Raw genomic sequence first — 15296 nt, forward strand, 5'->3', positions numbered from 1 at the left:
CATATTGGACCAAATAAATGCCTCTGTCCCTATAAGTGCCCTTCCACCTTTTTCGAAGCATCAATTTCTCTTAATGCAAACAGGAAATATGAAAACCAATCTGGTTTATATTCTCAGTGAATGTGAATGTGTATCTATCAGTAATAATTTTCAAGCTAATGTGTTAAAGTGAATAGTCAGGCAAAGAAAACCAGTCTAATTGGCCTTCCAAAAGTCCTTACATAACGTATCAAAACGACGGTCAAGTTCTTCTTACCTTGTCCAGTTTTTACCATTGAAATTATGGAAAAGCCCTGTGTAAATTTAGCACAGTTCTAAAAATTTTGCCCAACTCTTTGAAAGCGAGGCTGTGTGAAAATATCAACACGGACATTGCCAGCCGGGAGAATGTGTAAGGATTTCTATAATACAAATTAATTTCTTCGCATGCAGAACAATTTTGATGGCAAATTTCATTTTCTATTTCATAAGAAATTATACTGGATATCTTAACACCATTTTTACCGGCTTTGCCTTCCTTCGCCTGACTTTTCACTTTAATAATACAATTTTTTTTTTATATTTTTTTTTTTATTTTGAAATCATTTTCATTTTTCTTTCTTCATGTTTTTAACCATAAGGGTTGAATAAAGATTTTCAAGCCAGATTCAACTGAAAGTACAATCCTCATTTTTGTTGGGGGGGGGGGGGGGGGGAGGGAGGAGCTAACACTTACCTGACAGTATCCCTGGTCACTGTTTTTGTGGGAGAGAGCAATCAAGACATTAAATAAAGGTCCCCTCAAGTTCCCGTTGGCACTGAAATATATGTTGTCTGGGAAAGTTCTGTGAAGATCTATAATAAATGCAGAGACAACAAAACATAAATTTACTCTGTGATGCAATATTCATTAAACCATCTCATTCATCCCCGAAGACACATTCAGGTTCTTCTAAATCAAAGACTTAAGATCAGTCCATTATGAAATTTCAGGGGTGAGCACTTTCATATGATCAATATTCATGATATTTTTTCTGTTTGTTCATTTGTTTTTTTACAAAACAATTTTTATGAAGATTTAAAATTTTTTGCTGCAATCTCAATCTGCAGAAATTTTAAAAACATAATCAATTGGAGAACTTAGAAGTAAAAGCAATAAAGAGATTGAGGATACAACACTTTACATATCATAATCTATTTCATGTAAATGCTGGCAGTATCTACATATATGTTTGTTAATATCTGGTTAATGTGAATGTTTAGAAGTCACAATTTCAGGGTTTTATTTGTTTAATGTCCTTTTAACAGCTAGGTTCATGTATATAAGCACGTGCCAGGTTTCTTGGAGGAGGAAAGCCGGAGTACCTTGAGAAAAAAACCACCGACCAGTGGTTAGTACATGGCAACTGCCCCAAATGGGATTTCAGGAAAAGGTGAACATAGAAAATTGAACGCCATACAAAATGTTTAACACTATATATTCCGCGAGCTGTTAGAGTTAGTTAAGGGAACAACCAACTAAATTAAAAAAAAGACCTTCGAAATGGCCCCTGTGTATACAAAATTGAGCCCAGGATAGAATTTTAACTGGCAGCCACTGATTGGCTGGCTGATTGATGTAATTATGACTATTATTCATTAGCGTCTGCAGAGACAAATCGTCACAATCTGGCACAAAAATTGTATGAAATTAGTTGATTTTCTGACAGGCTCTAATAGGGAAAATTATTCCTAGATAACCATGATATGAATTTGGAAATTCATATTGAGATTTCGGTTCAAAATTTCAATTTTGATAATGAATAGGTAAAAATATTAGAATATCAGGATTTTTAGCGCAAAATGCGTCTGATTTCAATGAAGCTACCTGGTTAGAGTTTGAGCAGAAGGACCCAAACTTATTTTCCTTTCTAGTGTCATATGAGAACCTAGACTTTAATTATAGAACACAATAGCTAAATAATATTCCTTTGTTTTAATAATACAGTACAAAACAAAGTTTAACTCTGTGGTCTATGTAAAATTATTTAGTTGGTTGTTCTCTATAAGATATTAAGGGAACAATTGTCGTAACATGTAATTTAATCGTAAACTTTTACAACCTTTGTAATAAGTATGCTAATACGATAGGCCAATACAGCATTTACGATTCAAAACGACAATTTTGAGATTTAAACTTAAAAGTCATGGGTACCACATGCATCCTTTTATAATTTCGATCACAACAAATTTTGAAAATTTTGCAAGGCATCAGACCCCAACTGGTGACCCAATATCTGACCAGAGCTGAATGATTTATACACAGACATGCTTAGGTAATTACCTATCATCAAATTTATTATAGATCACATACTTGGACTTCTATATTGTCATAAATCTATTTATATAATAGTGTATACTGATCATGAGGCATATTTTATTACATTCATTTAGCAATTAACTGTTTACACACTGGTATATAGTCGATACAAATGCTATCTAATAGGGTGACAAATAAATAGAAAATCTTCTGTTAGGGTAAGTTAAACCCATGTCCTAATAGAAGAACCTGATTATATTCAAGTCCTTGCATGGGGATTCACAGGGAAAACTCTTCAGATTTTAAAATAATGGAATGTGACAATGAATACATGTGATTGAAATTCATTTCAAATTGAGCAGTATTTCAATATATCTGATATCATATGAAGTGACTCAACAGTACTTAACTGAACATATAGTACTTAACTGAACATATAGTATATGTGTTCTCTGACATCCTGACTTTAAGTTTGGTATGACTTTATTAAGTTATCGTTCTATTAACAGACAGAGTCATTTAAGGATGTGCCAGGTATGTTGGAGGTGAAAAGCCAGAGTAGCCAGAGAAAAACCACCGACTAGCAGACATATAGCAGTCAGTACCTGTCAACTGCCCCACATGGGATTCGAACTTGCAACACAGAGGTGAAGGGCTTTAGCAAAATGTCTGGGAAATCTTAACCACTGAGCCACTGTATTCCCCCCCCCCCCCCCAAACTAAGAGTTGGTATATAACTTACCAATAGTAATAGCCTCTACCGTGGAGTCATCATGCTGGCTTTTGAGGATGGTCTGGTACAGGCGAGGGTTAGAGGTCATACTTTCCTGTGCTCCACTCACACACATCCATACCTAGAACAGTGGTCGACGCATTTAGTAACTTAAACCCATTCACCCCTGAAGACACATTTAGATTCTTCTAGATCAAAGACTAGATCAGTCCATTATAAAATTTAAGGGGTGAATGAATTTAACTTTCTAGTTTACTGTTTAATACAACTAGAACTGGATGACCAATACCCCCTGCTGTACAAATTATTAATAACTCCAGTAATAGGGGATATTACAGAACCCTATACAGTTAACTCAACTCCCCTTTATGTTAGGGTTCTGTGTACCAAATTTTATCAAAATCGGTCAAGTAGTTTAGGAGGAGTTTACCGGACAAAGTTGTGTCTACAGTCAGACAGACAGATGGACAATCCGATTCGAGTACATCCTTTAACTTCCTTGTGGGGGTATAATCATATTTTTTTGTCAGGGCCAACAATATACATGTACCATAAACCATATTTTTGTTTTTTTTCTCGCAGCAACTCAATTTCGCAATTCATGACTGTATAATGTTTCATTCTTTCAATGTGATTCAGTTTCAGAATTTACAGTTCATAAGCTTAAAACTTTGTAGTTGACACTTTCTTCTGTGATTAATTTTCACAAATTCAGATTACCAATGAAGTATTCAGATGAATGAAAGACCTAGGGGAGCCTGCACATGCAATTTAAGACAGATCCTTCAGTACTTTCTGAGAAATAGCGGTAACAATCTTCAATTATCAAAATCCAAGATGGCGGCCTGTCGGCCATCTTGTTCAATAAACGGTCGGAAAATGCAATATGCACAACAAGGCCCCTAGGGGAACCTGCATGTGAAATTTGAGACAGATCCCTTTAGTACATTTTGAGAAATAGCGGTAACGAGAATTGTTAAAGGACAGAAGGACGGACGGACTGCGGACGAAAGGGGATTGGAAAAAGTTGTTAAATTGTGCACATCGTACCAAAATTATGTGGAGTATCTTTGGAAGTGCAAACAGATTAACATTTAATTTGTAGGTAAGTTTGTTAAGGTCATGTGATTGCAGTGTGGAATCATAATACATGTATACCCGAGTTGTTCATATTATGGTAAAAAAGCAAACAGAGAAAATTGGTTTCATTTTCTACAACGGTTCGTAATCATGTAGCTATGAGACGTGAACATGGAATTGATGGGTCTGAAACACAAGTATATCAGTCCATTCAATTATATGTCACAGATTTATCCAAAATATGTCTTTCGAGGCAGCTGCGTTCTATAATTGAATCAGTATTACACAATGATGGGAACAAATCAATAACATACACCAGAGACCATCTGATCAGTTAATTACACGTTATATCAATGATGTACCTATCCCCCGGGGTTCAGCAGATGTACGCGTTAATTAAACAGGTCAACGATACGCCAATCAAGTAAATAAACCATAAAGGCATTAATTTTCGTGTAGATAATATTATTTGTAATTTCGCACTTTGACATGACATAGTCACGAAAAATTGTTATGTGATCAACAGGTACTTATTATAAGTACCGTATTTGACCCAATAAGCGCCCCTTCCCTATTATGCATACTTATTTTAGATTATGCTATATTAGCATGTAACTATGTCAATTTTTATTATTTGCTATATTAGCATATATGTATACAAGGCATATGCCTTTTAATGACGTATTAACTATGCATGAGATTTATGCATCCTGTGATAATTTTAAGTATATTTTCTGTGATATTTTTGTAATTGTTTATAAATTTGCTTAATTTGTCTGCTATTTTAACTAACAAATGATATTATGTTTTACTAACAGGAGGACCCTGTGGTAGATAAGCCTTTGGCTTAACATGTAAATCCATCCTCAATAAATAAAGTTTATTACTATTATTATTATTACAAGCTAACCGATACTTACATTATATATATAATTGGCTTCTTAGGTAAAATATGTTTTTCGTTTAAATATCAAATACAGTGTATATAATAATGACAATAAAAAAGCCAACCGAATTTTATAACATATATATTAATATCGATGCTGCTATCGTTTTTGCGATGAGATGAGATGAGGAGGTTTTGCAGAGTTATCTCTGTTTTCCCTGTCAACACCAAAATAAAACTTGTATTGTAAGATAGTGACCGGGCATTCTGTTTATCATGTAACTTTTTCATTATACATACAGAAGATGTTATTCAAAACGAAAGCAAATTGTCTGTTATTTACACGATTTCGCTTAAAGCGGAACGCTTCTTTGATGATCAATAAAAGTTGCATTCACTAAACCGAATGAGTGTGTACTCCTTTTTACTACCGTGGGAAATATGTAAGCGACGTCATTCCGATGATTGTGACGTCACTGTTTGGCGGGACTGACTGCCGTTTCATTCACTCCTACTAAAAGTGACGTCACTGGAATGTTGGGGATCAAGTCAACAAATTTAGAAATTGAATCAAACGAAAGAAATTAAACATTTATTTACTGACATCGTAATATTTTCCTATTGCAACTATTACAGGAAATTCTTATTATCCGATATCGGGTTTTGTGCCCGACTAATGTCAATATTACAGCTGAAAATGCATTGTTTCTTGATATTATTCCGCTCCTTTTGTTGATTTTAAATTCGTAAAATGAACTTAACCCGCGAAGGGCGTCAGAACGCTTGTTTTCAACGTGAATAAACACCGTAGTGATAAAGACCTTCCGAGTGAAAATTTGCATCAGGGAAATTGGGACAAAAAAGATGATTTTCTCCAAAAGTAAGTAAGTTACACTACATTAATTTTGCTGGAACACTTAAAAAATCGTTCTGATTTCAGAACAATTGGAATTATGAAGATATCTCTTACAGTATTTTTATTATTATTATTATATATAATGTAAGTTAATTATTCCCTATAAGCACCCGTCCCCAAGATAAAGGCCTCAATTTTAATTTGACTTAAAATATAGAATGAAACTATGAAAACTGTGTAGGTTTTTATTTGATTTCTTCTGTCAATTAATTAGAGGTTTACTCTTGTGCAGTGATTTTGTGAAAGATAAGCCCAAGATTGGTCCTTTTAAGTCCCCTTCATTTTTCATTTTTTTATCCATCCTGGGTACTTATTCGGTAGAATACGGTAACATATACATTTGGTACTGTTATACCAGGTTTACTTTTATAGCTGGATCACAAAAGTCTCAAGTATTTTAAAAATAATTTCCTTATTTTGAATAAAATTCAAAAAAATGACAAAACTATGACTTTTTGATACCGATTAGAATTTGTGAATTTGTACGGTTGTTGTTTGGGTTTTGCAAATTTTACACAATGATTTCTCTGCATTTATTTCAATTCAGAGTAAAAAAAAAAATGTTTTACATGGATTTAACACTAATAGGACACACATGTAATCCAAACACACAAAATGTAGGTATGGACTATTACATCTATCTTGTTACAAAGTTTGACAAAAATTGGATAGTATTTCTGATTTGGTAAGGTTACTGCAAACAATCCAAGCATGACAGAGCAACAAAATTAATAGAGATGGTCAAATAATGCCACTTTTTTGGAAATTGTGTTGGTTGGTCGATTAAGCGTAACCTTTTACAGGTAATTGAAAGACAGCTTGCCCTATAATGCATATGTGTTGGACATGTAAATACTGTATGTTTTAACCTCCAAACGGGTTTGGTTTTTATTAGTTTAAAGTCCGAATTAACAACAATGGTCATGTTAGTTGGTGGAGGAAAGCCAGAGTACCCGGTGAAAAACCACTGACCAGCGGTCAGTACCTGGCAACTGCCCCACATGGGATTAGTACTCTCGACACAGAGGTGGAGGGCTTGTGTTAATATGTCGCGACATCTAAACCACTTTGCCACCACGGAACTCACCTCCAAAAGTAAATACAGTCATTCATATACTCGACATTCAGGAGAAACATATTAAATGTTTCAGAAAAGGAGATGGCATATTTACCATTGGACGGTGTTCATTAGGGATGCCCTTCCGACAGTATCTCTTTACTGGAAAAAAAAAGAAAATCATATTTAATTTTAGCTACATGATTATTGTCCAGAAAATTACAAAAAAGGTATACTTTTTTTGTGTTTTTTGAAATAAGATTTAAAGATGCTCCACCGTCGACAAATGCTATTTTTCTCTATTATCAAAAGCAGGAGCAGATGCATTTTTGTATTAGTTAGACACATATACACATGATTATAATTACAACAGTTATTGTTCAAATGTTGGGTACCGTTTATGCTCTGTTGGCAGTGGTGGATACTGTATTCGACCCAATAAGCGTGTATGTCAGTAAAAGCGCCCCTCATTATTTTTGAGGCCTTGATTTCAATTGGCCAGGCATAAATAAAGACCAAAACTACCCAAAACTGTTTAGATTTGCAATAATTTTGTCTTATCAGCCTCTTTTCATTTTTTCAAATTTTGAAACGCCCTGGGCACTTGTTAAGTCGAATACGGTAATCATCTGAAATGAAATAAACATCTGTAGAAGATTCCATAAATATGTCCGACAAATGTACTACCATATTCGCCGTTATGAGCGCCCAACGGCGCTTATAAAATTGTAACAAAGAGGCTGCTTATTAGGGAACCAGAATATAAGTTCTGGACGAAAATACTCTGAACAAATCAGTCATATTTATCTCTTACCATACTCATGGCACATTAATCTGTCACGGTAAACAGACATATATGTGCTTTCTTTCCTTGGAGACACATTATTACGTTGTGATTCAAATGTGAAAGACTGTATAACATGTTTAATCCATCGGATGGGTGGCATTTATATAACTTCAAAATGGGAAGTGGTGCTTATAGGGGGAGGGGAGCTAATTACAATGAATACGGTATTAGTACTTATGTGGTTGTTGTTATGACAGACAGGATGAATTAGAAAAATAAACAAATTGTTGTTATACCTTTCCTGGATTTTGAGACTCTGTTTTTCTTGTTAACGACACCAGACCATTGAGCTGACCGATGGGCAAGCACGGCCAGATAGCGAGACATGAATTCATCATAGGAGGAATGGTCAAAGTCTCCGTCTCTCTTAAATCCATAGCCGTCCACTTTACTGTAATCAAAAACGATAAATTAGGGCCAAATCACTCAAACTGATTAATGTGGATAAAATTACACCAAATTGGTTAAATATGTTTCATTCTCAGCACATATTACTTTTTGTTTTACTTGGAAAAATACTACTTTCATTGAAATGTAGCATAAAGTATCATACACTCTTAATTGTCGGCAAAATTTTATGTATGATGGCAAATACACTAATTCTAACAAAAAATAATCTTAGAAAGTTGATACACTCTAAACATTTTAGCACAAATCTTGAGACAGGTAGCAAACCATTTCATCCTTTACACAACTCTTGTGAGCGGTAACATACACCCTTTACACTTCCTATACAAATCTGGTGTGAGGTACATGTAGTATACATCCCTAACTCTTTAACATAAATCCAGCTTTAGGTAGCATACACCCTTAAGTCTAGTCAAAAGTCTTTTGTAAAGAACATCTGTCCCTATCTGTACAGATACAAATCATTGGTTAAGTAACATATGCACCTAACTCTAAATTGTGTCAGGTGACGGAGACAATGTTGCTCTAAACTGAAACCATGTTAGGTAGCTTACACCCTTAACTCTAAATTGAAATCTAGTGATAGGTAGCTTACACCATTAACCTAGTACTAGGTAGCATACACCCTGAATTCTAAATTGAAATCTAGTGATAGGTTGCATACACCATTAACCTAGTGCTAAGTAGCATACACCCTTAACTCTAAATTGAAATCTAGTGATAGGTTGCATACACCATTAACCTAGTACTAGGTAGCATACACCCTTAATTCTAAATTGAAATCTAGTGATAGGTTGCATACACCATTAACCTAGTGCTAGCTATATAGGTAGCATACACCCTTAACTCTAAATTGAAATCTAGTGATAGGTAGCATACACTCTTAACTCTAAATTGAAACCTAGTGATCGGTAGCATACACTCTCACATCTTAATTGAAATCTAGTGATAGATAGCGTACACTCTTAACTCTAAATTGAAATTTAATGCAAGGTAGCATACACCCTTAACTCTAAATTAAAATTTAATGATAGGTAATATACACCATTAACTGTAAATTAAAATCTAGTGATAGGTAGCATACACCATTAACTGTAAATTAAAATCTAGTGATAGATAGCGTACACCATTAACTGTAAATTGAAATCTAGTGCTAGGTAGCATACACCCTTAACTCTAAATGGAAACCTAGTGATAGGTAGCATACACCCTTAACTCTAAATTGAAATCTAGTGATAGGTAGCATACACCCTTAACTCTAAATTGAAATCTAGTGATAAGTAGCATACACCCTTAACTAACATGTAAAACAGGTAAAATTCATTACCAGTTCAGGTAGTTAATTATATGGGTTTTTTTTCCAGCAGGAAGCAGGGATAATAACCTTGTTTCTATAGAAACAGCAGCCCAGACGTCTATATACAATCATTATTACATGTATTTTTCGTCCCAGTCAGCAATGTTATTACAATAGTTATGACTCACATTTGACACCATATGTTCCAAACAGCTTTGATTAAAATCGACTTTGGCCATGTCTATTCTTGTTCCCTCTACAGGTAAAGCCCTAACAGCAGTAAGTACCATATTCGACCCAATAAGCACCCATGTCCCTATAAGCGCCCCTCCCCCTTTTTGAGGCCTCGATTTCAATTACCCAGGCATAAATAAAGACCAAAACTACACAAAACTGTATAGATTTGGAATAATTTCGTTTTATAAGCACCTTATCATTTTTTCAAGTTCTTAAACGCCCTGGGTACTTATTGGGTTGAATACGGTATTTCTGTACAAAGTCAACATTATTTGTAAGTAATCAGAAAAATGTACCACAGGATAGAAGAAAACTATTACCTATTGGAAAGTAATTCCTCCATTTTTAATACTACTTCAGTTATTTGATGGTCAGCTGTCTGAATACATGAAGGTCAGCAGTCTGAATACTGCATAGTTGCTAATATTCGAAAGGGTTTTGATTTCGCCAAATTCGTGGTTCTATCCAAAACCTCGAAATTTAATATCTCGTGAAATGTACCAAAATCATGGTTTAAAGTATTATAGAGTCTGTCATGAGAATGGGACTTTGAATGGCTAGAAAGAAATTTTCCAAAAATAAATCACCTCAAATGAGTGCAAAACAGTAAATAGCAAAATTTTACACCCGTTGATTAAACAACTATACAGTACATGAAGGTCAGCGGTCAGAATACATGAAGGTCAGCGGTCAGAATACATGAAGGTCAGCGGTCAGAATACATGAAGGTCAGTGGTCAGAATACATGAAGGTCAGCGGTCAGAATACATGAAGGTCAGCGGTCAGAATACATGAAGGTCAGTGGTCAGAATACATGAAGGTCAGCGGTCAGAATACATGAAGGTCAGTGGTCAGAATACATGAAGGTCAGCGGTCAGAATACATGAAGGTCAGCGGTCAGAATACATAAAGGTCACACAGGTCTGAATCCGTTTTTTTTATACATAAGACTGGTGTAGATTGATCATATAATTTATAGTTTCTTCATTCCAGGTTTTTATGGAAAGCATTTTATATAATAACCCATAAGGAAAATGTTACGGCGGCCTCCCGCAAAAAACCATGTACATGTACTTCGGTACAAGATTTATTACATAAAAATGCATGTGTTCGTGTCAGATGTCTTTTAATCATGTTGTTATAGACTTATAGCGCTGATCAATATGCTGTAAATATTCCAGTTGTGAATATCAGAAAAATAAATTACAGTCAATTTATTAAAGATGCTCCACCGCTGACAGAGTATAAACGATACTCACCATTTGAACTCTAATTGGTGTTTAATCGCGTATGTATGTACACATGTATCTAATTAACACAAATAATAAATTTGATTTTGGTGCATACGTATTCAGTACTTCATTGCATATTGAACTAGTGCCACGGATTTTTTCGGGATGCAATTATTTTTTTATATCTTTATCTTGAAGTAAAATTAGAAGCTCAAACTTTTCGATGGTGGTAATGATGTAAAGTAAGTAACTTTTGTAATACTAAGTCGTCTGCTCTTGTTTTTGATAGAGAAAAAAATACCACTTGTCAGCGGTGGAGCATCTTCAAAAATGCTGAAATCAAGAAATTGAAGTATATTTTATTCTCTTACCGATTAACTAGTACTTAAGATCGGGATTAAGTCGATATTTTGTAAGTTACAAATGATGTATCTTATACCGACAAAGATACCACAAGTGCCGAGATATCGGGAAAAATGTCGAGGTGAAAAAAACACCCAGATATCCGATACCGCTGCAGCCTGCTGCAACAATGCACCATCATCCTTTGTGCCGAAAGCTTGCCATTTTTATCACATTTGCAGGAAAAAAAACTTAAGCATACAAAAAACTGTATACGTGCGTAAAAAAGATAAATTCAAATATAAAGAGGCGATAAGTTATAATGCAATGTTTTCAAATGGACACGCATCGAGCACGAAGCCATCGTGTTGTCACAGACGTAATCTGTTGCTCACAGTACGTCACTTCCGGTAAAAAGGGGAATTCCCTAAAATTGAAAATTCTAAAGGTATGTTTTTGAACGGAGATTACTTTTACGCCTTTTATATGTAAAATGACGCACCGGAAAAATTTTTGCTTCATGTTATAGTATTTGTTACGGTTAATTAATTATTTTATTTAAGGTTTGCTTCCACATTACACTACCTCTTTAACTCTAAATTGAAATCTAGTGATAGGTAACATACACCCTTAACTCTAAATTGAAATCTAGTGATAGGTAGCATACACTCTTAACTCTAAATTGAAACCTAGTGATCGGTAGCATACACTCTCACATCTTAATTGAAATCTAGTGATAGATAGCGTACACTCTTAACTCTAAATTGAAATTTAATGCAAGGTAGCATACACCCTTAACTCTAAATTAAAATCTAGTGATAGGTAGCATACACCATTAACTGTAAATTGAAATCTAGTGATAGGTAGCATACACCCTTAACTCCAAATTGAAATCTAGTGCTAGGTAGCATACACCCTTAACTCTAAATGGAAACCTAGTGATAGGTAGCATACACCCTTAACTCTAAATTGAAATCTAGTGATAGGTAGCATACACCCTTAACTCTAAATTGAAATCTAGTGATAAGTAGCATACACCCTTAACTAACATGTAAAACAGGTAAAATTCATTACCAGTTCAGGTAGTTAATTATATGGGTTTTTTTTCCAGCAGGAAGCAGGGATAATAACCTTGTTTCTATAGAAACAGCAGCCCAGACGTCTATATACAATCATTATTACATGTATTTTTCGTCCCAGTCAGCAATGTTATTACAATAGTTATGACTCACATTTGACACCATATGTTCCAAACAGCTTTGATTAAAATCGACTTTGGCCATGTCTATTCTTGTTCCCTCTACAGGTAAAGCCCTAACAGCAGTAAGTACCATATTCGACCCAATAAGCACCCATGTCCCTATAAGCGCCCCTCCCCCTTTTTGAGGCCTCGATTTCAATTACCCAGGCATAAATAAAGACCAAAACTACACAAAACTGTATAGATTTGGAATAATTTCGTTTTATAAGCACCTTATCATTTTTTCAAGTTCTTAAACGCCCTGGGTACTTATTGGGTTGAATACGGTATTTCTGTACAAAGTCAACATTATTTGTAAGTAATCAGAAAAATGTACCACAGGATAGAAGAAAACTATTACCTATTGGAAAGTAATTCCTCCATTTTTAATACTACTTCAGTTATTTGATGGTCAGCTGTCTGAATACATGAAGGTCAGCAGTCTGAATACTGCATAGTTGCTAATATTCGAAAGGGTTTTGATTTCGCCAAATTCGTGGTTCTATCCAAAACCTCGAAATTTAATATCTCGTGAAATGTACCAAAATCATGGTTTAAAGTATTATAGAGTCTGTCATGAGAATGGGACTTTGAATGGCTAGAAAGAAATTTTCCAAAAATAAATCACCTCAAATGAGTGCAAAACAGTAAATAGCAAAATTTTACACCCGTTGATTAAACAACTATACAGTACATGAAGGTCAGCGGTCAGAATACATGAAGGTCAGCGGTCAGAATACATGAAGGTCAGCGGTCAGAATACATGAAGGTCAGTGGTCAGAATACATGAAGGTCAGCGGTCAGAATACATGAAGGTCAGCGGTCAGAATACATGAAGGTCAGTGGTCAGAATACATGAAGGTCAGCGGTCAGAATACATGAAGGTCAGTGGTCAGAATACATGAAGGTCAGCGGTCAGAATACATGAAGGTCAGCGGTCAGAATACATAAAGGTCACACAGGTCTGAATCCGTTTTTTTTATACATAAGACTGGTGTAGATTGATCATATAATTTATAGTTTCTTCATTCCAGGTTTTTATGGAAAGCATTTTATATAATAACCCATAAGGAAAATGTTTCAAGGGCTTGAAAAAAAACGATCATAGAAAAGTGATTCCTCCATTTCTAATGCTACTATTCTTCATTTATTTGATGGTCAGCTGCTTGAATACATGTCAAGGTCAGCGGTCTGAATAAATGAAGGTCAGTGGTCTAAATAAATAAGGTCAGCAGTCTGAATACATATATGAACGTCAGCGTTCTGAATATATGAAGGTCAGCGGTCTGAATACACGGAGGTCAGCGGTCTGAATACATGGAGGTCAGCGGTCCGAATACATGGAGGTCAGCGGTCTGAATACATGGAGGTCAGTGGTCAGAATACATGAAGGTCACAGGTCTGAATCCGTTTATTTATATCTAAGGCTGGTGTAGACTTGATCATAAAATTCATGGCTTCGTCATTCCCCGTTCTCTTGCAAAGCAACTTTTTGAAGCGATAAATTTTCTGTAAATATAATAACCCATAAAATGAGAGAAAATTAATTACACATGTTAATAAATAAATTAAAGATCATAACTCATTAATTTCTTTGCTTGTCTTTGATAGAGAGTTAAGCAGTAGCTTCAATGAATTTCAGCCTGGGGATTGTTTGCCTGTATTTAGCTTTCAACTCCCAAGGTTTCTATAAGAATAAGAAAATAGGCCAGTCGTGGTTTTCAGCATTAAAACTATTGATCAATATCACCAGTATGACGTTTCTTCATACCTATAATATTATACCTATAATGGACATCTATTATAAAGATAAGACAAACAAAAGTGATTTATTGTGTACATAAAATATCGCAAAATATTCAACGCATTATTTTTTTCCCCATCTATAACAACAAAACTCCATTAGACACTATAAAATCATGACAAACCCAATGGCTGTTAGGTGCATGTGAAGTTTGATATATATCTCAATATGTGTATATGCATTAGAAAAAATACCTATCCTTAAATATGCTCCAACGCTGACAGAGGCTCATAAATGATATTCATCATTTGAACAATAATTGGTGTTTAATCGTGTATATATAAGCCTAATTAACACAAAAAATAACATAAAATAATTTATTTTGCCTTTGGTGCATGAGATATAGTGCCACAGAATTTTTTCGGGATGCAATTAATTATTTTTCATATTTTTAACTTTAAGTAAAATTAGAAACTCTAACTTTTGAATGGTGGTAATGGTGTAAAGTAAGTGACTTTTTTAACTGACGAAAAATACAAAATCTCTGCTCCTGTTTTTGATAGTGAAAAAGTACCATTTCTCAGCGATGGAGCATCTTTAATTGAATACGGATAGATCATAAATTAAACCAAAATCATGATATCAGATATAATGTGTATCATACCTTATACCAAGACACTGTACAGTCAGTTATTTTCATGGACGAAAATTTTCGCGATTTGATCTAAAAAGACCAGAAAAAATCATATGTTAGCGATTTTAAATTTTCATGATATGAATTTCTGGGTAAATATAATTCTGTAGCGAGGGAAATAAATTTATATGTTAACTGTATATGTCTAGGAAAGCTAACTAGTCAAGCTGTTTTGTCCGTATGTGTATTGTGTACCTGTGGTGTGACCTTTGTATGTCTCTATACTGTGGTAGTGTTTGTGTCGTGCATTCATTTCTCGTGCATTCATTTCTCGTGAGGTGTCCTAAATGTGTGTCTGTGTTTTC

The 15296-nt window shown here is 34.6% G+C and overlaps 1 protein-coding gene across 2 annotated transcripts in view; it reads right to left on the minus strand.

Moving 5' to 3' along the window:
• The window catches only part of LOC138307910 (growth hormone-regulated TBC protein 1-A-like), a 29648-nt gene that overhangs the window by 5748 nt on the left and 8604 nt on the right, over nt 1-15296 (minus strand). For both annotated transcript variants that reach the window (XM_069248837.1, XM_069248838.1), the window contains 4 exons: nt 8034-8188; nt 7066-7112; nt 3021-3132; nt 716-834 (listed from right to left, as the gene is read on the minus strand). In XM_069248837.1, coding sequence (XP_069104938.1) covers nt 716-834; nt 3021-3132; nt 7066-7112; nt 8034-8188 — 433 coding nt within the window. The remainder of the gene's footprint in view (nt 1-715; nt 835-3020; nt 3133-7065; nt 7113-8033; nt 8189-15296) is intronic.

This window comes from Argopecten irradians, chromosome 14, assembly GCF_041381155.1.
Source record: "Argopecten irradians isolate NY chromosome 14, Ai_NY, whole genome shotgun sequence".
In the NCBI taxonomy this organism is placed as follows: domain Eukaryota; kingdom Metazoa; phylum Mollusca; class Bivalvia; order Pectinida; family Pectinidae; genus Argopecten; species Argopecten irradians.